Source organism: Ananas comosus, linkage group 14 (genome assembly GCF_001540865.1).
Source record: "Ananas comosus cultivar F153 linkage group 14, ASM154086v1, whole genome shotgun sequence".
In the NCBI taxonomy this organism is placed as follows: Eukaryota; Viridiplantae; Streptophyta; class Magnoliopsida; order Poales; family Bromeliaceae; genus Ananas; species Ananas comosus.
In genome coordinates, this window is record NC_033634.1 from 6589109 (window position 1) to 6611443 (window position 22335).

The 22335-nt window shown below is 41.1% G+C and overlaps 1 protein-coding gene across 4 annotated transcripts; it reads right to left on the reverse strand.

Annotated features, from left to right (window-relative positions):
* Positions 2079-5454, reverse strand: LOC109720091 (protein MAIN-LIKE 1-like). 4 transcript variants are annotated; one of them, XM_020246975.1, is made up of 4 exons: positions 5259-5454; positions 2998-3084; positions 2269-2910; positions 2079-2183 (listed from the first exon to the last, which is right to left on the reverse strand). In XM_020246975.1, the coding sequence occupies exons 1-4, from the start codon at positions 5301-5303 to the stop codon at positions 2085-2087; spliced, it is 873 nt and encodes a 290-aa protein (XP_020102564.1). In that variant the 5' UTR covers positions 5304-5454; the 3' UTR covers positions 2079-2084. The 4 variants fall into 4 exon arrangements, with proteins under 4 accessions (XP_020102564.1, XP_020102563.1, XP_020102566.1 ...); XM_020246974.1 differs by lacking the exon at positions 5259-5454 and adding an exon at positions 3193-3628 and having other exon boundaries at positions 2998-3077; XM_020246977.1 differs by lacking the exon at positions 5259-5454 and adding an exon at positions 3193-3625.

Genomic DNA, 22335 nt, shown 5'->3' on the forward strand with positions numbered 1-22335 from the left:
CATTCACCGCCTTCTCAGCAATTCCCCGCGTATCACTACCTTCTCAGCAATTCCCCGCGTAGCTTAAGGTACTTGAGAAGACGGTGACTCGTTTACCGCCTTAACAAAGGCGGTGAATCGTCTACCACCTTATCTAGGCGTAAACCATTCACCGCCTTCTCAGCAAAGCCCCCGCCCAACAGCCCGGGTTTGTGGCATAGATAAGACGGCGAATCGATCACCGTCTTATCTAAAGACAGTAAAGGCGGTGAATCGTTTACCGCCTTATCTAGGCGTAAACCATTCACCGCCTTCTCAGCAAATTCCCCGCCCAACAGCCCGGGTTTGTGGCATAGATAAGACGGTGAATCGTTCACCGTCTTATCTGAAGACGGTGAGTGGTTCACCGTCTTTAGTGCAAACACAACACAGTCCAGGACTTAGCCCTTTTTTTTCCTGGGTTTGTGTATTTGCACTAAAGGCGGTGAACCATTCACCGCCTTTAGTGCAAACAGCTGTAGGTGCTGATTTAAGCTTGATTTTAAAGAAAATTTCAATAAGTTTGACGCAAGTTTTTTCACGATAACAAATTTTTCAACAAGAAACACAACATCACGAGTGGAATAACAAGATACAATCAACAAGATAAAAATATCAAAAAAAACTCCGAGAAATATACAAATATGCACTAAATTAAGTATTATATAATATTATACAAAGTCTAAGTTATCTAAATCAAAGATATACAATCGGTCTCTCGATCTTCCTCTCCCTCGACGTCCTTGGCCACGTCCTCGTGCACGGCCACGTTCACGTCTACGGCCACCCTCTACAACGAAATCAGCAATAGGTACGTCATCAATTGCCTCGATATCGGCCATCTCATCGAGATCCACAATCATAATGCCCTCGCGATGCTCCGGTATCGCCTGAGTCTCCTCGATAGTGGCTGGTCTAGATGTTGAGCGGGCCTGTGATGAAGGCGCGGCATAACATCGAGAATAGACGAATGTAAAGTGCTCTCTAGAGACTGGCGGCGGCAAAAGCAAGTACAAGTCCAATGGCCTTAAAGGAAATCTCTCAGGGGCGGCGGGCATATCAGCAACATCACTAGGAGATGGAGATCCAGCAGATGTCGGTGTCTGACGGTGGTGATGACCCGATGTCGATGCATGTCCAAAATCTCGACCTCTGATATCAGTGGCGACAGGTATAGTAGGAATGTACTCCAGTACACTATCAAGATCGATATCCATGCCTGTCAATGCCTCCATCACCGCATTGTAAGAAGGTCGATCATGAACTAGACTTCTGATGTTATACTGTGTTTGTCGAATAGCATCCACCTGCATTATAGATAATAATTCACCTTTGGCAATCTATATTATACAAAAGATTAAAAAAATAATAAATGGGCTGAGTGATCGTACCAAAGCTCTCTCGGTCTGGCCACGAGGCTAGTAAGTCAATGATGGATGCTGTACTGGACGAGAAATCCATCGTCTCGTGATCTGCCAGTACCACTCCATATAAATCGAGGTCGCCTGTACCGGGTCATCACCGACAATCGGATGCTGGTCAATAATGGCCTGTAATCTATCTCCCCATCTCTCGATGTGTGCAGCATGAAAGTGAGCCCAATCCTCATCTGGCCGCCCCTGAGAAGTGTAGCGCCGGATGGTCTCCACCGGATTGGGTATATGCTGGAGGAGACGAAACTGCCGTAGGACTCGATCCGGCACGTGAAGCTCAACGATATGAAAACAAATCAGTGTCGTCCGAGATCGCCATACCTCACTGCTCTGTACACAGAATGCAGGTAACGCATCTATAATAGCATCTGTGTGCGGCCGCCATGTCATCTGTGAAAAAGCCAATATTAGTCAGCTAAAATATCAGTTGAAATAATCAAAAATTGGTTGCATTAATATGTACCTGAGTCTCTCTCTGTTGGTCTAACTCATCTCTGTAGAACTCAATATCTGTTGTTCTAACGTTTGCTGCAAAACGTAACCCACCAGCGTTCATCCATCTAATATTTGAAAAGTATATTTGTTAATTGCAAATATGTATATATATATATAGAAATATATTCGGTATCAAATTTATATGTCATACCGGCAACCCATAGGGCAATCAGCCATGTCGGCAACAGCTCCAACGCTAGTAGGTCGGCCGACATGTAGATGGTCCCACGCCCAAATCTATAAATAAATGACAATAAATTAAACTGTTGAACTTAAATAGGAGAAGCTTTATATAACAATTATTATATATTACTCATAATACCTGTACTAATGTCGCGAAGCAACAGCATTCGACCTTTCCTTTTAATGCAGCCGATCCCAAAGCTCGATATAGATAGGCCAGTGCTGCTGCACCCCAGGCTAAAGCGCCGCATGCATCAAAATCCGCTATAAGTGGCAGCCACTTAAGATGAACCCTATATCCGGTGGGGTTTGGAAATAGACTACAGCCAATCTGATATAATATATATGCACGTGCAGTGGCTGCAACTAATCCAGCCGGAGCATCCAAATGTAGATGATGAAACTGCTGGTATATCCAATCTAATCTAATCTGCCCAGCTCGGATGTCATCCGGCACAACCCCTAAAAGCGCCTGACAAATATCTGGCCACGGATACACTGTAGTCCCAGTGACCGGCGCTCCATCGACACGAAGACCCGAAATAACCGCCACATCCTGAAGTGTAATCGTCATCTCACCGTGGCGGAAGTGAAATGTCTGGGTCTCCCGTCTCCATCGCTCGATCAAAGCTCCTAATAATGCCTGATCCAGCTGTAGACGCCTAAGTCGAGAAATATAATAAAATCCAGACTGTCGTAGCAAATCTAGCACTGCTGGATGATCAAGCTCCCACTGGTTTAATTTGCGGCCATGCTCTATGAACTGCACCCCGCGATATCCCTACAGTGACAAAAAATTAGTTAGAACAACATTTATATTCAAACCAATACTAAAGAAAATATTTAAAACAATAATTTTGGCTCTCACCTCAGTCGTGATAAATGAAGACCTATGGAGATGCTGCTCTGTCAGGACGGACTCATCAACTGGTCCCGCCTCCTCTAGATCTGCCATCTGCAATTTTAAATAATTTGTAATTAGTAACATATTATCAAAAAGCGCATTGAATATTGAAAGATTGAAAGTTTCATAAATACTATTAAGTTAGGTATCAAGTCCTACGTCGACGTCCTTGTTGTGCTATCTCTGTATTCTGTGGACAGGTGTTTCTATAATGACCTCCCTGCTTACAAATGCTACATTTTGTTCGTCGCCCACTTGTTTCGTCCATTATATTACGAATACGTGTTGATCGTGGTCGACCTTTCTTCCTTCTCACGGGAGGCGGTACAATTGGTGGGCCCTGGGGTCGTGGCCAGTAGCGTCTGTCTAGAATTGGATGGAAAAGCGGTGCGTATGTCTGGCAATAACACTCTACAGTATACCAATGGGAACAAAGACTATGATAATCTATTCTTAGTTGTGAATTACTGCAAACTGCTAAAATATGCGAGCAAGGTATGCCCGTTAGCTTGAATTCGCCGCAATCACAATCCGCTTGTGTTCCATTAAGGGTAACATTGTAATTAGAGTGTCCTGTTTGGACTTCAAACTCATTAGGCCCAAATCGATATACAATGTGTCCCCGCGCTGTCACCATAGTCATCGTAATCCGACTTTGTATTTTAGGTGCTAACGTGGCCGTCATACCTTCACCATTTTCACGACGCTTCACAAAATAACTATTAAGTTTATAAAAAGTTCCCGCGACAAATGCCGTTACTGGGAGAGCACGAATTTCCTTAAGTACCCCATTTAAACTCTCGGACATATTTGTGGTCATCAACCCGAAGCGTCGACCTCCATCAAATGCCCACGCCCAATACTCTTTGTATACTTCGAGCTCATCGACCCACTTCCAAGCATCTTGATCTAGCGCGAGTAACTCATCTTTCAGTTTATAATATTGTACCGATGTTGGAGCACTGCCGATACAATAGAATTTGTCTAATAATGAATCATTTTTAAACCGCTTAGCCATATTTGCTTTCATGCATCGAAGACACCACCGGTGTGCATGCCCCTGTCGAGTGGGATATAACTCAACCACTATTTCCTTTAAGCCACTAAATCTATTGGATATAAAACAAACCGGTCGATTGCGTATAACATAATGCCCCAAGTTATATAAAACCAACGCCAACTTCTACCAATTTCGCCTTCGTAAATTGCAAAAGCCAAGGAAAAAATGCTATCATTCGCATCGACAGCCGTCGCTATCAATGCATAGTCTTCGTATTTGCCATACAAGTGAGTGGCATCAATGCTCACCACAGGCCGACAATGTGCGAATCCCTGAATAGAAGGAGCAAATGACCAGAAAACATGGCCAAACTGACATATTTCCTCTGATGGCCATCTATGATCAAGCTGCCAAAAAGTTCCATGATTAGTACTCTGTAGCATAGTAAGATACCGTGGCAAGTCTGTGTATGACTACTCCCAGCTTCCGTAAATAATCTGTAATGCTTTGCTCCTTGCAAGCCATGCATTCCAATAACTTATTTGAACATGCAAAGTGGATCGCACCGTTTCCTGCACTTCTTTTGGCGTCATATTTAGTCTTGCCTTCATTAACGGGAGAATTACTTGGCATATGAGATTTGAAGTACAATTACGGTGCGCCGCATTTAGCATTGGAATAACACAAGTGTGTTGACCCGCATATGTCTTAACTCTGAAATATGTTGCATCTTTAGGAACCGAAGCGTGTAACCTCCAAGGACATCCCTCAACTGTGCATTTCACTGTATAAGTTGTTTTGGTAGATTTCAAAACTTTCATCTGAACATTGTGAGTAATGTGCCATCGATCTAGAGCATCCACTAAAGATGCCTTATCTTTAAAGATTTCACGGAGCCAAGTGCCGTCAATGCTAGGTAGATCGGAATTGGTACGTCTAACATCGAACTCACTCGAATTCACAACATACTCTTGTATCCAATTGTTATCTGTAGGAAATTGCTCCGGATGGTCAATGAAATCAAGCTCTTCGTCAGGATTGTCTACATATTCGTTGTTTACATGCGGGTCATCATTCAAACTGTAAATGGCATTCGCGAGGCAATTTAATCCACCATCGTGATCATCTTCAATGTCGGCAGCTAGATCATTCCAATCGTCGTCCTCATGAATGGGTTCATCATCCTGATTATCGTCATTACGAATGGGTGAATCATCCTGATTACCATCATTATGAATGGGGGCATCGTCCTGATTACCGTCGTTATCATCTCCTTCCTCGACTAGATTATCAAGAACTTCATTCCAATTTGCATAGGACGTAGATAGCCTGCAATAGGTCCCGAATGTTTACTAGAAGACGTTCAAATTTCACTTACTATTAATTAAAAAATAATCAACATTTTCTTTACCCCCAATCGTAATTTTCATTAGGTGTATGAAATATCGTGGGTTCCTCACGTGAAGTCTCGGGCTGCGCACGTGACGTCGAGGGTTGCGCACGTGAGGTGGAGGGTTGCGCACGTGGAGACTGAATCTGTCTGCAGTAATTATTATTCAAACTTATCAAAATATTTCGTAATTAAATAAAATATTCACCGCAATCTATAGATCTTACTGACCTTGTCATCTGATAAGTGTCTGGTTCATTACCAACTTCACGGTCACCAATTGGAGCATCCGGAAAACCCACATCGATGTCATTTTGTAGCAGGCTTGTGTAATAACCTTGCGACTGATATTGTGTCTCCGACGGATATAAATCTTTCTCGATGTATAGCGACACACATCCATAATGTTCAGACAATCCAATTAAACCCTCCAATGATTCATCATCTACTATATCATGATCAATATATTCATTCGCTCCCATAGGGCATCGAATTTTGTATTTAAGACAACATTCTTCTCTATTACAATTTACTAAACGATACATTCTCCTCTCAAAATTCGTATAGGTCGTATCTGAACGAATCGCGATCAATTTCTTACGACCACCGAAATATCGGGGACCATTTCCATCCATAACTAACTGTCCATCCCAATGAACGCTAAGAGACATCCGACGACTAGCCATTTTAACTACACAGGAAAAAGAATCCTAATTATTTCCAACGACTAGCAATAAACCTCCAAAAGAGGTTTCTATAGTAGAATACTAATTATTTCCAATCCCGAAATCAAATCAATTAGTAACCAAATAAGCTATTCCAATTAGTAACCAAATAACCTCCAAAAGAGGTTTCTATAGTGCATTTGTGCATTTGTGCATTTCAAAGGCATAAGGCTCTTACACCTATGAGAGGGATGGGCATAAGGCAAATACACTATCTCTAGATAATATTTGACAGTTAGAGAAGCTTACACCAAATACAAAGTGCATTTGTGCCATTTCAAAGGCATAAGGCACTTACATTTACATTAAACCTACACTAGAATTAAACCTACACTTGCAGTTACATTAAACCTACATTTACATTAAACCTATACTTACAGTTAGAGAAGCTTACACCAACTACATTTACATTAAACCTACAATTACAGTTACATTAAACCTACATTTACATTACACGTACACTTACAGTTAGATAAGCTTACACCAACTACATTTACATTAAACTTACACTAGAAAACACACCTGAGAGAGGGATGGGCAGCGACCTCGGCAGGGGCGGCGGCGGCGACGTCGGCGACTGTGGGCGGCGACCTTGGCACGGGCGGCTGTGACAGGGGGCGGCGACTTTGGCACGGGCGGCGACGTCGGCGACAGGGGGCGGCGACCTCGGCACGGGTAGCGGCGACAACGGGCGGCTCGTGGAGAGAGACAGAGAGATAGAGAGAGAAAGCGTGAGCGAGAAAAGGAAGGGAGAGGTATCGGGCTCGGTCTGGGGTGGGGTAACCTAATGAAGACGGTGAACAGTTCACCGTCTTCATAAGACGGTGAATCGTTCACCGCGTCATGAAGACGGTAGACCGTTCACCGTCTCATTTAAGAGTCTGACGCTGAAGACGGTGTTAACCGTGTTTAGTGGAGCCCAGATGAGACGGTGAACTACTCACCGTCTTATCTGTGTTTTAGCCCCCCTCTCGAGGACTAAGCGAAATTAGGCTGGGTGGAGTTCTACACTAAGGACGGTAAACTTGGTCAGGGGGCATAGATAAGGCGGTAAACGAATTACCGCCTTATCAGAATACCTAGATAAGGCGGTAAACTATTCACCGTCTTTGTCAAGGCGGTAAACGAGTGACCGTCTTCCGTAGGCACCTAGCGCCACGCGGGGAATTGCTGAGAGGGCGGTGGCCTTGATAAGACGGTAAACAATTCACCGCCTTCATAAGGCGGTAAACGAGTCACCGTCTTCTTAGGGCACCTTAGGTTACGCGGGGAATTGCTGAGAAGGCGGGGGAAATTGCTGAGAAGGCAGTGCCTCTAGAAGACGGTGAACCATTCACCGTCTTCAAGAGGTTAGACTAAAGACGGTGAACGAGTCACCGTCTTTGTGAGAAATGCTGATGTGGCGGCTGAGGTGGCGAGAGGAGGGTTAGTTTCACAAATAAAAGTTTCACAGGGTTATTTTGCCAATTACGAAATTTCAGAGGGTTATTTTCGAAAAAAGTCCTAGGTATCTCCGAATCTTCATATCGTAAAGTAGTAAGGTAAAATTGCATTCTTAGCCCCTATACTATGTTGATTTTGCAACTTAATTCTGTACCTAAGTAAAAAAAATAGGACTGTTTCGTTGAATTTAGTTGCAATCGTACTACAGTTATAATTATATTCAGATCTATATTCAATATTTAGTTTAATGTATTTGAATTCATCTGCATGAGGAGGCCCAATACAACAATTAAAATTACCACCAAATTAGCCGCAGTTCTAAATACAACGGTTGAAAAAAATAATTTTAAACAAAAAATAAACTAACCTCTAAAATAATTTTTTAAACAGAAAATACTTTTCTATTCTATATTGGAGGTAATGCACTATAAACTAGCTTATATATAATGTAATAATATTTAAAAAAAGACAAATCTTAATTGCATGCCACTAAGTAAATTATTTATAATTGTTGTATTTTCTAACACATCCAGATGCATTTAGTTATAACTATTGTATTTTTTAATTGCATATATTTTTAACTGTATTGTATCTTATTATGTACAATTACCAAGTGTTTGGTACTTTTAAAAATATTTGGTGTTTGTGTGCATGTTGGGTTGAATTAGTTTGAAAACTTTAGTTCAGAAATTTTAGTTCAAATTAGTTATGTATGTGGCTAGGTGTTTGTGGATATGTGAAAATTTTAGTTCAAAACACCATGCTCTATCTCTGCAGGCTAGGTGTTTCTGGATATGTGGCAATGAAAAAGTAATTGTTTCGTACGTAATATGGTGTCCATGTAGAATTTTCTTTGAGATTTTTTTCATGTTCAGTTTATGTGCATCTCCTATAACATATTATCTTTATTTTACTGTAAACTGAGATAATGTTACAATATTAATTTGATTATCAATTTAGTTTATGTGTATGTGGCTAGGTATTTGTAGGTATGTAGAAATTTTAGTTCAAAACACCATACTCTATCTCTGCAGACTAGGTGTTTGTAAATATGTGGCAATAAAAAGTAGTCTTTTCTTACTTAATGTGGTGTCCATGTAGAATTTTCTTTGGAATTTTTTTCATCTTCAGTTTATGTGCATGTTAGGTTGAATTAGTTTGGAAACTTTAGTTCAGAAATTTTAGTTCAAATTAGTTCATGTGTATGCGGCTATGTGTTTGTAGAGATGTGGAAATTTTAGTTCAAAACACTGTTATCTTTGCAGGCTAGGTGTTTGTGGATATGTGGCAATGAGAAAGCAACTTTTTCTTACTTAATGTGGTCATGTAAAATTTTTTCTGGTATTTTTTTCTACTTTACAAAGGTAATAGAGCCTTGAAACAGGTTGAATTTAGCATTAAAAAAATAGCTTACATGTTAATTTTAATATTATGCACACGTGATTGATGGCATCTTCGACAAGTTCACTTGAAGATAGGAAAGTTTGATGCAAGTGTAACAAGATAGCTATAATAAGAACTTCACAGCAATTTAGAAGTAAAGGAAGCCAATTTTATGGCTGTTGAAATTATGGAAAGGATAATATTAATTATTGTAATTTTTTCATGTGGTTCGATATAGTGAAATCCAAAGAACTTTTAGAACAAGAAAGTTCAAATATTTTAAACTTGAAGGAAGGTGTGGCCCCTGAACAAGTAGTGCCTTCTCAGAAAGTTTCGAATGAAGAGATACTTCAATGCATAAATTATAAGTTATCTAGTATGGCTGAGCAAATAGAGAAACTGAAAATTAGAGTTGAAGAAGCTTTTACAAGGGCAAAAACAATGGTGGAATGAATTGAAGCTGAGAGAAAAATTTTTATTGTATTTATTTTAGCAATTCTGTGTATTAAATTTCTATTCGCTTAAATGTAATATGAACCCACCATGTTTATCAGCTAAATGTAATTTTTTGTTCTCCGTTTCAAAAAGCAAAGTTAATAGTTAATGTAATTCCACTACTTGAAGAAGTTATTTGATTGTAATAGATATATCTTATATCTTAGCTGACTTGGATAAACAAAGTAGCTACGACATATCTATTAATGCACTATTAATGCAGGATAAAACCAGGTGTGAACTATAGATAAAAATGGTGATAAACTAGATCATTAAAGTGAATCATCAGATGCAATTGGATAAGTAATGAAACTTTAAACAACAAAGTTGAACAAGTCAATTTCTCAGTCAAGTTACTACAAATTCAATGCTAGAAAATATGTGCTATGCAGATAGAGACAAAGATTTCTCAGTTACTACAACAAAGTTGAACAAGTCAATTTCTCAGTCAAGTTACTACAAATTCAATGCTAGAAAATATCTACAAATTCAATGCTAGTTAATTTGATACAATATCCAAGCAACAAAAATATCTGCTATGCAGACAGAGACAGTATTCTGAATAGTTTTGAACATATACAAGGTCGGCAGACTTAGGTCATTATCGCCTTAAGCTTTCAGGTTGGAAGGGGTTCTTGCTTTGATAGTGCAAATATTTTGTTCGTGCTTTTAAGTCTCTTCATCATCTGTTTCTTCAAAACTCTTGCTAGAACTTTGATCATTAGGTGACACTTTATCAATAATCTGCAAAATAATATTAATAATATTAGCTTTATGTGCATAATTAACAAATATAAAAATATTTGAAAAAAATAAAGAACAAAGAATTTATTATACCTCCTTACAGGTCCTAATATTGTGTTTTTTTTTATCACATTTTTTGCAAGTTCTTGGCACATTAACCTTCTTTTCAATGGAAGGCTTAAACCTTTGTTGTCTTCTCTTTCCTTTGCATTGCGAATGAGGAGGATCTTTAATCATGCATTCCGATGTAAGTATATTTACTTGGCTTGATTGTGAAATTACAATCCTCTGAAGATCACCTGAAGGCTCCTTGAGTGTTGCTTCCTCAATTTCAAATATTTGATTAATTGATGTTAGTGTATCAAGTCCTTGTCTAATTATTTGGCATGTAGTTTCAAATGCCTTGAGACTTTTCGAACCTTCAAAGATAAATTTTTGCATCTCTAATGCGAGGGAATCAAACCTTCGAGATCTACAAAATGAGGAACCACCACTTATTTCTATACTATTACTTGGTATTCCCTTTTTGGCATTCTTAGTCCATCTTTTTAATATATAACGAGTAGGAATGTTATAAATCTCAATATGATACATTACTTTAAGCGCATGAGCATACAAGAGGCCGTAAAACTCAAACAACTTACAAGTGCGCGCAAGATACTATATTTTTAGATCTCACAACAGTCACCGTATATGTACGCATCCGCCGTCTTGAATTAGAAGGGTGTAATATTGGGCTAATCTTATATAGTGAATCCTTTTCCAACTCAATCAACTTATAACTTGCCGTTGCTCTTAATTGAGTCTTGAATTCTGAAAAAATATTTCTTATGTATAATCGGCGTGCATCTTTCTCAATTGGATCATCTGACCACAATGTGGATTCTCCGTCTTTTGTCATAAAATTCTCTAAATCTCTCTCTCGTATTGATTGTTTGTCATTTTTTCAAATTGAATGACAAACTTGAATATTGATGTATGTGCATCTAACCATATTTTTGCCACAACATTCATACTTTCACTACGTTGTGATGTAGACATATTTGCGAAGAAAGTATCTCGAAAATATGCAGGAATCCATTGATGTCAAATATTCTATAGCAATCGAAGGTGGTTATTTTCATGCAATTCATACTTATCAAGCATTGTTGCCCATATATCCTTAAACTCCTCAATACTTAAACTATAATTTATGCATTCTTTTAAATCATTTTCAAAACCATCCTTGGTGCTATAAAGCACACCAAAATGTTTCTTTGCTTTTCTCATCACATGCCACTGACAACACCTATGAACAGTGATTGGAAAGACTACCTTAATGGCTTTTTTCATAGCAAGATCCTGATCAGTAATAATAGCATTTGGGTGTCTACCATACATTGCTTTCATCCATGTTTCAAACAACCAAAAAAATGTATTAGCAATTTCATCTCTAATGAGAGCACACCCAAAAAAGATAGACTGTAAATGATGATTAACCCCTATAAAAGGAGCAAATGGCATACTATATTTATTCGTCATATAAATTGTGTCGAAAGTGACAACGTCGCCAAAGTGCTCATATGCCAATCTTGATCTTCCATCTATCCAAAATATATTCCAAGTTCGTTGTTGGTCATCAACATCAATAGCATAGAAGAATAACGGATCTTTAGATTGGAGCTCACGAAAATAATTAAGCGCACTTGCCACATCTATTCCAATGAGATTCCTATTTTTCTCGGCAATTTTGTTATTTAAATCTTTGCGAGTGAATTGAATATTATGTCTTCCTCCCTCTCTTGCTTACATAAAAGCCATAATTTGTAAAGTGGAGATGTTTTGCTCTTTCAACATATGAATCAATTCTTTTTGCTCCTTTGTAATGTTACAATGTGATCGAAAAAATCGGGTTTTAGATGGACTAATGATCAATTCATGGTTATGTTCGTTCGCCACTACCATCATCACCTATTTTCCTCGATCATCTATTCTCAATACAATGTGCATTTTACATTCGCTTTGTTGATTAGGAAATTGCTTTTTGGGTGTATTACTACCTTCGAAATTTTGGCAATGACGCTCCTCATGAGTTCGAGATTTAGAATGACTTGCTTTGGAGCAACAATAGGTTACAAATGTGATGGCATCATCATGTTTTTTTGCTTTATAATGGTATGTTTTTCTTATACTAAATCCCATTTTAAAAGCATAGTCATTGTAGAACTTTTTGGGATCCTCTATACAGTTGAACTCCAAACCAACACGTGGCTCATCGATTGTTTGTGTGCTCATACATATTTATTCGGTAGTAGCTATTTCTTCCAATTCCTCATTCATCTCATTGTCAGCATCAATATTGCACAAAGAAACTGAAGAACCAATTGTAGGGACATATTCCATCATTTATGTCACGCCCCGAGACCCGCCTATTTGGTCGGGTTCAAGCACGCCAACAGACCGTCGAACTGACAGAGTCTCCCCTATACGTCCTAGGCGTCACAATCCGTAAAAATCACGAGGTTCCAACCAGGAACAGATTTCATACATGATTACATAAGGAAGGTATCAATAACATAAAACAACTAAGTTATTACAAGCATTCACATCACATGCTTTATATATATTAGATTTTCGTTTTCTTCCAAATACAATCAAGATTATTACAACATTGTTTCTTTTCTTTTCTATACCCCTAGCTAGCCGACTTGAGATACCGCTATCTCTGGTCTCAGTGGTAGGGCGCTATCTACGGAGCTACGCCCTTTCCTTGCGCCGCCGCGCCGCTCGCGTGTGAACCTGAAAACCCCCAAAACAACGTGGGGTGAGAACTATATAAATATAGTTCCCAGTGGGTACGGTTGTTAGTGATAAACCCTAAAGCCAATCGGTGACATAGGCTTGTGGATATATTAAGTATTTTTCTTAATTAATAAAGGGCAAGTTTTATTCATATTTATTGTTCGCAGTACAATATATATATATGAATCGTCCGTTGAATCTTCGTTAAGAAAATATATTCCTAAGAGTTAGGAATTTGAGATATATATTTCTTAGTACAAGANGAGATATCATTAATTGACGTGAATAGGATTCAAATATTCTTCTCTCTCAAACTTTCGTAAGTCCACAATAATTTTCACAAGAAGGAACGTAGACATCGGAAGACTGCTAGCACCGTCTTCGTGATCTGCGACTCATCTGTTCCATACGACGGAAGGCGTTGGATCGGGATCAATTCCGTGTGGATACGCGTAGAGGCCGGGCACGTGCGCGGCTAATCGGAGGATCAACTTCAACCGTACAGTAGATCAAGAGACCTTAACTGGTCCAAGGTAATGTAATCTAAACTTCGGATTTGTTTAGATTAGATTTTATTTTACATTGTAACATGAGAATGATCCGCCGGCACTGGATTGATTTGTTTTGTTTTGTTTCATATGTGATATGGATTTCGTTTTCGTTTTTCCGCTGCGATTTTTTTAAGTGCCGGATATATTTTCTAACAACGGTCACCCAAGGGAAGAGCTTAACCCACCAGGTCCAAAGGAGGCACTGCAAACATGTTAGTCCAACAGATATCCACATATATAACATCATATAATTCATGCAACTAACAGTTATCATGTTCATGCCTCACAACATGCAACCATGCAACTCAACATGCATCAATGTAAGTCATGCAACTCAACGTGCAACAATGTAAGTAGCTCTACTGATTCTACTTTCTATCTCGCTATCCACAACTTTTCCACAATTTATACCTCTTGCTATTTTACATTTTTGGCCATTTACTTCTAAGGTTCCTCTACCTTAGATCTATATCATTCACTCTTTGCTCTTAAGGTTTCTTCTACTTTAACCAAGCTAGCCACCCGACTCGGCCTCGAGTCAATTATCTGCGGAATACCGCATATAGCCAGGCTCGAGGTGAAGGACGTCTCATATGCACCTCAGCCTTAAATCCACTCAACTAGGATGCCAAATCCACTCTACTAGGATTCATCCTCAGCTCATAATGCATGACACTCATATGCTTGTCACCCAATCTCACTGGCTAACCGTAAGGTTAATCCCCGACTCACTTCTCAATCTCATAGGTGAGGAGAATCTGCGCTACGCACACCCAAGACCATTTGCTGGGTAATTACGTTAACCCATAGTGTGACAACTCCGGAGCTCACTGCTTGGGTGGAGCGACCACCGCCAAGCTCAAAACAGACTATGTGAGTATGATCCAATCCTCTCAGCTCGAGGATACCCTATCAACTAGGGATAACAACAAACTCGGGAAGTCCACCAATCCCAATATTCATGTCACAAGTGTCTCTACTACACTAGTTTCACATGCCACTCTTCTATGTCATTTTCTGGTTCAAGTTCATCACTTGTTCTTAGCACTATAGGATTCCATGTCAAAACCCAATCCTCATGCATCCACTAGATCATGTGTCCAACTCACATTTCTATTTCTACTATGGAAGGATGCAAGGAATTAAATTCCATCTAACCACATATCTTACAATGCATAATATCAACATATACACCCAATGACACTAGGTTCAATGCCACTCGATCTACTTGACATTCTAGTTGTCCACATCGAGTATTATAGTTTACATGTCCTTATTTTTCAATGTCGAGTTCTCTAACAAACCTAGAGTTATCGACCCAAGTTCACATTTCATCTATCTCATGCATTCATATGTTTTACAATTAACTACTATTATATGCATCAATGATAAATAACATTTCACTTCGACATGAAAGTGAGCTAATCTCTTCGGTGAGCACAACCCACCTCGCAACACTCTCTGATTGCTTGTCGACACTTGCAATCGGGCTCCCGTGGCACTCGTCGCCCGGTTCGGCTCGACTCCCAATCGACCACCGAACGCGCACCAATCCGCAACCTAGAGTTATCTGGGACCTTTCTCTAACCTTTAATTAGAGAAACGTAGGGTTAATTTAGATCAAAACCCCAAAATTCCCAAAAGCCTCATTTCTAAGCCCTAGCATGAGCATATTCTCCAAATAACCCAAAATCTCATGGAGGAACATGCATATAATTAGCCTAGGGATCACTAGAATGCTATTCATGAAGGATTTAACCAAATCCTAAACTCTTACCAAAATGCGAACCTCGAGTCGGAAGCACGCCGCTCAACCGGGCGCACGAGAACTCGAACCGTCGCTCTCAACACGTTCTCAAGCTCGCTCTCCGCCAACCCCACGAATTTGGGAGAGAGATCTAGAGAGAGAAGGAAGAAATCTAGAAAGAGAGAGGGAGAGTTCCTCTCTCCTCCATGTGTGTGGGTGTGTGGTGGGCTGAGGAAGACGAAGAAAGGGGAAGAAACCCCTTTTTAAAGTCAATCTCCACCACAAAATTACAAGAATGCCACTCTGCCTAGGCACTTTTCGGGTTCAGGGTCCGAACCCTGGCCCTAGGGTCCGGACCCCGTAGGTCCACCAGCCCCAAAATTCAGCCTTTTTCAACTTTTCGCCGATTCACTTTGTTTTCGCTCGTCGGGCCTTCGAATCATCTCTAATCATTCTGAGACCCCCAAAACACGTTTTCGAGCGCGTTTAGACCATCTTTTCATCCATGCTTTGCCGGATTTAGCCCAAGGTTAAACATAGCTATTCGAGCTCCGTTTTCGCGCCCAACACGCACCGAAAACACTTGGATGCTCCCGAACGTCACCGGAACTACTCCAAGAATAGCTTTCCAAACTAACATCCATCGTAACTTCATAACTATAGAAGTTCGGTATGTTACAATTTAATTAATCCCTATAGACATAATGAAATTAATATTGTAACATTATCTCAGTTTATAGGAAAATAAAGATAGCATGTTATAGGAGATATGTTATAGGAGATGCACATAAACTGAACATGAAAAAAATCTCAAAAAAAATTCTACATGGACACCATTAAGTAAGAAACAGTTGCTTTTTCATTGCCACATATCCACAAACACCTAGCCTGCAAAGATAGAGCATGGTGTTTTGAACTAAAATTTTCACATATCCACAAACACCTAGCCACATACACATAAACTAATTTGAACTAAAATTTCTGAACTAAAGTTTCCAAACTAATTCAACCCAACATGCACACAAACTAAATTTAAAAATTGAATCTAAACTAAGTTAAAAAAAAGTTAATCACTCTCAAAATTAAAATAAATTTTTGCATACAAAAATATGAAATTTTATTTTCTTAAAAATATTGTGATATAAAATTTTTTTGGTACCAGTGTAAAAATTGAAAAATCGTGCTCACTCGAGTTGGCGTCCGGGATCGAAGTGTAGGGGCCGCGGCACAGGATTGACGCATCTCGCCTCGTCCGGAATCGATCGACTTGCGCAAAGTCGGGAAAGCGTGGGAGGAGGTGTGCAGGGGCCGCGGCTTCGTCCGAGCGTCGGATCGGAAGGGAGAGTGCTAGCAGAGAGAGGGAGAAAGAGGAAAAGAAAGAGAGAGAAAGAGGAAAAGAGAAAGGGAGAGTGCCTGCAAGAAAAGAAAGAGAGAGGACAAAGAGTGTGTGTGTTTGCTAGAGAGAGAGCGTAGAGTGTGGAGGAGAAAGAGAGTAACAGCATCTCCGTTAGCTTCTCTCATCAATATTGCATGGATATCGAGGCAGGATGTAATCCAACGGTAATAAAATCCCAAGCACCGGATATAGTTTATTGTGTTCCAATAAACCACAAGTCGCCACGTGGCGCATTTTCATGAAAAGTTCTAATATGACTTGATAATAGTATAATTTATTGTGTTTCAATATTATATATACTAGTGAAGGGTCCGCGCTTCGCAGTGGATAGTTAATTAAAATATATAATTATTAAAATTTTAAAATTAAAAAATTATAACTAAATAAAACATTATCAAATTGTATTATGTACATTACAAAAAATAATATTTTGATTAATATTTTCTTAATTTTTGAATTGTTATATTAGTCTAATAACTTTATTTAAAAATTAATCAAATTTAATAGTTTTGAAAACTGTTCTATAAATAATTTTTTTAACTAAAAAAAAAAATCTTGATGCATTGCTTAACCTACACGTCAACTAAATTTCGTAAATACAAAATTAATTTAAACTACATCAATCTTACTTCTTTTTTTTTAATGTACAATCTATATCTAAATACTTTAATAGTCTAAACGAATTAAAAAATATTTATATATTTAAATTTTATAAAAAATAAAAAAATTAAATTGAATTAAAAATATAAATAATATATATATATATAATATATATATATATATATATATAATATATATATATATATATAATATATATATTATTATATATATATATATATATATTCTGCCCATATCATGAAGTGAGAAAAATTAAAATAGCAAAATAATAAATAGAAAATAAAAAAAGATAAAACACTTCGCTCTCTCATCTCCCTCCGAATGGGCCCACCCACACAGGGCCTATCCCTGCCGCATCGCGCCAGATAGACGCCTAGCGTCGCTGCTCCTCCGCCAGCTGTGCCGACGCCAGGCCGCGCACTGAGTATCAACACGCCCAGCTCGCCCCGTCCACCGCGCCCTGCGCCTGCTCCCGCTCGCGCACCCCCGCCCGCGCCTTGCCTGCTCCCGCCTGCCCCCGCTAGGTGTAAGGACTGAGATTTTGATAGTGTAGCTAAACTCTTTGTTGATAATGTTTTTGTGTGTATTTTAATTACAAAAGCACTCGTCAAGTTTTAGGAGATAACGAGTTTGAATGGAGAAGTTACGCGACTTTTACTTTACACTTAAAGTGAATAGTAACCTGAATTTTCGGAGAGGCCAAGGTGTAGAGATTGCTTCTGACGCGTATCGGACTCTATTCATAGTGATCCAATAGTTCGTTTTCAATGGTCTAACTATTCTGGAACCGTTGGCGCTGATGGATTTTAGGTTTGGCACACGGATTTTGAGAAAACTTGAGATACATATATTTTATGTATTTATGTGCGGGTTTTGCCTTTAGGAGAGAGGATGGGTTTCGTCATGAATCTGTGACCAAACCAGGTAAAACAAAATAGTGGATTTGTTGTCTTTGTCGTGTTGATCGTACTGGTGCAATCCGTTCGCAAATCTGACGGACGGATCTCCTGATATCGCGCGTCGATCGAGGAGGGGTCATTAATGGCAAAATGGTAATTTTGGCGAAAAGCCCTACATTTTATGTACCGTTTTGCCTGAAATCGGATGTGGGGGTGTGTTCGCACGTTTTACTTGTGCTGTGAGGGACTTAGTATGGAAACCTGAGTTTTCGTGGACTTTCGCACAAAATTACACCTTGTATATATGTATACACAAGGGTTTCTTCATGCTAACCCTAACCCTAGCCCTAACTGCGACCCTAGCCGCCTCCTTTGCTTCCCTCTGCCCTAGTCGCGTGCACCCTGGCCGCCGGCGCAAGCCTCCGGCTGCCGGAATAGCCACATTATCATCTTTGTCCTCTTTTTTCTTCACCAACCCTACCACCTCTGTCGTGGACCACTAGGGGGGATCTATACCCTCGGGCCCCCTCTGGCAGTGACCCCCGATCTCCGGCAACTGTCCCCGCCGGTCGCCGCCGCCTCCGCGCTCCGCCGCGACCGCCCAGGCAACTTGCGGCTGGACTGCGCCAGCTCGGGCCGAGGGAGCTCTCTCTCCTCTCGCACCGCAGTCGCCTGCGGCCGCCCCTGCCGCCTCCCCTAGAGCGCCGGTGACCTCCTTCGCTGGCCGCAGCCCTTTCCGTGCGCCGCAGCATCGTTGCTGCCAACTTGCGGCCAACCCAGGTTGGTGCGGCCGAACTCTGCAGCGTCGCGCTCCTAGCCACCGGCCGCCGTCCCCATCCCTTCCCCTCGGTCCTAGAGGAGTCCCGCATCACTCCCCTGGCAGGTCCAACCGTCGCCGTGGCCGGAGAAGCTCGCTGAGCCCGAGCTCGGCTTGTGCGGGCTCAGTTTGCTCCATCGTCGCCACCGCCGCCTCCGGCCGTCGATCGGCGCCAGCCCCGGCCTCCCCACGTCGGCCGCACCCGTCGGCAGCCGGCGCACCTACCGCCGAGCCGTCGTCGGCTGTGCCCTAGCTCCCACTACCCGGGAAGTCTTCGCAGTGCTGCTTTTGACTATTGTTCTGGGTTGCGCACCATTTTTCGGCAATCCGAGGCTGTCCCGATGCCTCCGGAGGTGAGCACGGTGATCCCTTGTCAGTGCTGATCACAATGCTCATCTTACTTAGGATCAGCGGTTGCCGAAACTGTATTTTCGGCGCAGTTTTCCTTTAGTGCGCGCTGTTCGCTGAATGTTTAGGTCGCTCCCGCACCTCCCATAGTGAGCCGTTGTGCTCCGGATCATGAGCACGGCCTCCGACATGTCAAGACCTGTCAGTACGTGTCTTGGCGGACCTTGAAAGTCCTCGGTTTGCATTAACGAGCCACAAAATCACCAGATTTACATAAAATAATAGGATTTTATGTAAATGTAGGGATTTTTATACAATTGTGCATCTTGTGGCTACTGTGGGCGATACGTATGTGTATATGGTGACCTCTAGACTGATTGTCCAAGGTCCGATAGCTTTCGCGAAAATCGAATAGCGATTTCATTGCGTTTTTCGACGAAATTTGCCGGCGAAACGCGGTTTTGGTTCGAATTTCATCTGACGGTGTTTGTTTGCCCTCAGAGTTGTCGTTGAGCCTTGTCGGCTGGTCACCATCGTCATATCGTGAGTTCGGAGATGACGGGTGAGCGATGGTGGGTTTCAATGTCGAAATTGACACTTCCGGGAACCCGGATCCGAACAATTATCTGGCGATAATTGTTTAGTTGTGTATTCTTGTATTTGCTGCCAAGACGTTCAAATCAATGTATTTTGTGGCAGCGGGTGACTCGTGGCACGAGTCGGTGAGTTTCGGAACACTTAATGGATCCCGACGACGTCCCGGTGTGATTTTTGGAACTTCCGGCGAGTTACGGTGATCGGTTTTGGAAAACCGATTTCGGAAATTTATGTGGGGTTTGTGAGTTAGGTATTTTTGAATTGGTGGGTTGGTTACTGACCCGATAGATCTTCGTAGGTCCGGTTGACTCGTTGCGTACTTAGGTTTCCAGCGCATTTGTGACAGGTGGGTGCTTCGAGCTGGTAGTCGGTGAGATCGTTTCGCTTTCCTCTCCCTTGCTCTTGTATATCAGTACTTTGGTCTCTACATGTCAGTTGCTTTTGTTTATCGCTTGTTCATCTATACTTGTTGCTTGCATGATGATTGTTGTTAGTAGACATGTAGAACAGGCTTGCATTTATTGTATATCTGTGGACCTTGGGTCCAGGCAACACTTTGACTCCTTTGTCGTGTGTTTCGATCTAGTTGATCGTGGTTCGGCGTTGTATGCCCTTGTATTTTGCTTCGGCCAAGGCACTGGTTTTCGTATTGAGCATATCAGCATGATTTAGTCACAGCACTGTGTATTCTAGACACCGGTTGGTTTGGCCACCAACCAGAGGGTGTACGTATCCGGATAGGTCGTCGGTAGACGCATGAATCAAAGTTAGTGTATGCTCTGTAACAGAAAATGCTTAAGGTCTGCGAACCAATATGGCAGGCACCGGATTGGGTTTGATTTGGATTATATACCCTTGAGGCATATGTTCAGTTGAGTTGTTGATATAGTAGTAGTTTGGTTCTTGCTCATTTACTACCATGTTTCTATTACTACTGTAGTTGCTTTTATATCATACCATATACATATCTGTTGTTCTATCTCCTTTATTTTTCAGTGAATACGATTTGCTTCCGTGGCTCTGTCGTACCCACTGGAAAATCTTGATTGTGGTTTCTCACCCCCTATTTCTCCAGGTGGTTCGGGCAAGGAGTTGGCGTTTGGACCAACAGGAGGACGTCCTAGCTAGGCTACAATAGCGGTCATCACCCTGGTTACCTTTTCTTTCTGCATTTAGTAAATTGAATAATGAATGGTTCAGTTAGATGATCCCTATGAATGTTTGAATGTTCGTGAACTTGTTTGAGTTCGTGATTTCCATTATGCATGCGATTGGGGATTTTTTTGATCCGTGGTTTTGGTTTTATGGATAATTGGTTCTTGGATTTGTGTATTTATGTATCGTGGTTTTCTACCCCTCGAGGTAGTCGATTTTCAAAATGGAGTTTCCGAGTAGGAAACAGTTTTAAAAGGTTTTTGAATGGTTTTTATGAATGATTAAATAGAGTTTAAAAATAAAGCTTCCGGGTGGGAAGCACTTTCAAATAGGATGACTGTTATACTGTGCATCACATCATCCAGCGCCTAAGGAGTGTTTAGAGACATGCATTATCTCTAAGGATCACTAGCTGTATGGAAATGCATCGCATGGATTATTTGTAGATTGGTGAATGTAAGTTGTAGTTGTGATCCTGATGTATTGTTGGTATGCCATACAAATACAAAGGAGACTCTGTCCGAGTGGACAGAGGAACTTTGTATTTGTGACGAGTTTGTACGTCATGTGGGCCAGGTTGAATTCAAAAAAAAAATGGCACGTTTTTCGTAACTCTGATTTCAAAAATGGTATTCATTATAAAAAAAGCTTTTAAAATCGACCCCAGGGCGTGACACTAGGGTTTTGGAAGCTTTTACAGGGATGGGTTTGCGGAAGTCGGAGTCGTCAAACCCGGCAGTGTAGGAGGAGAGGGGGGCGAGGCCGAGGGAGGAGGCGAAGGAGGCTACCTCGGATTTGAGGCGGTCGAGGTCCTCGGCGGAGGAGGATGCGGCAGTGGTGGTGGCGGTGAAGGTGGGTTGGGGCTTCTTCAGCTTCGAGATCGCCATTATCAAACTTAGGGAGAAGGGTTTAGGGTTTTGTCGATGGAGGAAAAAAAAACAACTTTGTCGTCGCCGCCTAAGCCGCCACCACCGTCGTCGTCGCCACCTAAGCTGCCACCACCGCCGTCACCGCCTAAGCCAGCCAAATCTCTGCATGAAAAAAGTTTTTTATGAAAGAGAGAAAGAGCAATAGAATGGGAAGAGACATAATAGAGAAGGAGAAAGAGAGAGAGAAAGCATGGGAGAGTAGGGGAGGGGGAGAGACAGAGAATGGGGGACAGCCGTAGTAGAGAAGAGAGAGAGTGGGGACAACTAGAGAAAGAAGAGAAGAG

What these genes read in the sequence shown, in the direction of transcription:
- LOC109720091 (XM_020246974.1), bottom strand. Translation starts at nt 3,301, where the DNA reads ATGGACGAAACAAGTGGGCGACGAACAAAATGTAGCATTTGTAAGCAG. An exon ending in AGCACAACAAGGACGTCGAC is followed by an intron (nt 3,078 to 3,192) that starts GTAGGACTTGAT and finishes TGCAGATGGCAG; the next exon opens with ATCTAGAGGAGGCGGGACCA. An exon ending in GCTTCGCGACATTAGTACAG is followed by an intron (nt 2,184 to 2,268) that starts GTATTATGAGTA and finishes ATTTATTTATAG; the next exon opens with ATTTGGGCGTGGGACCATCT.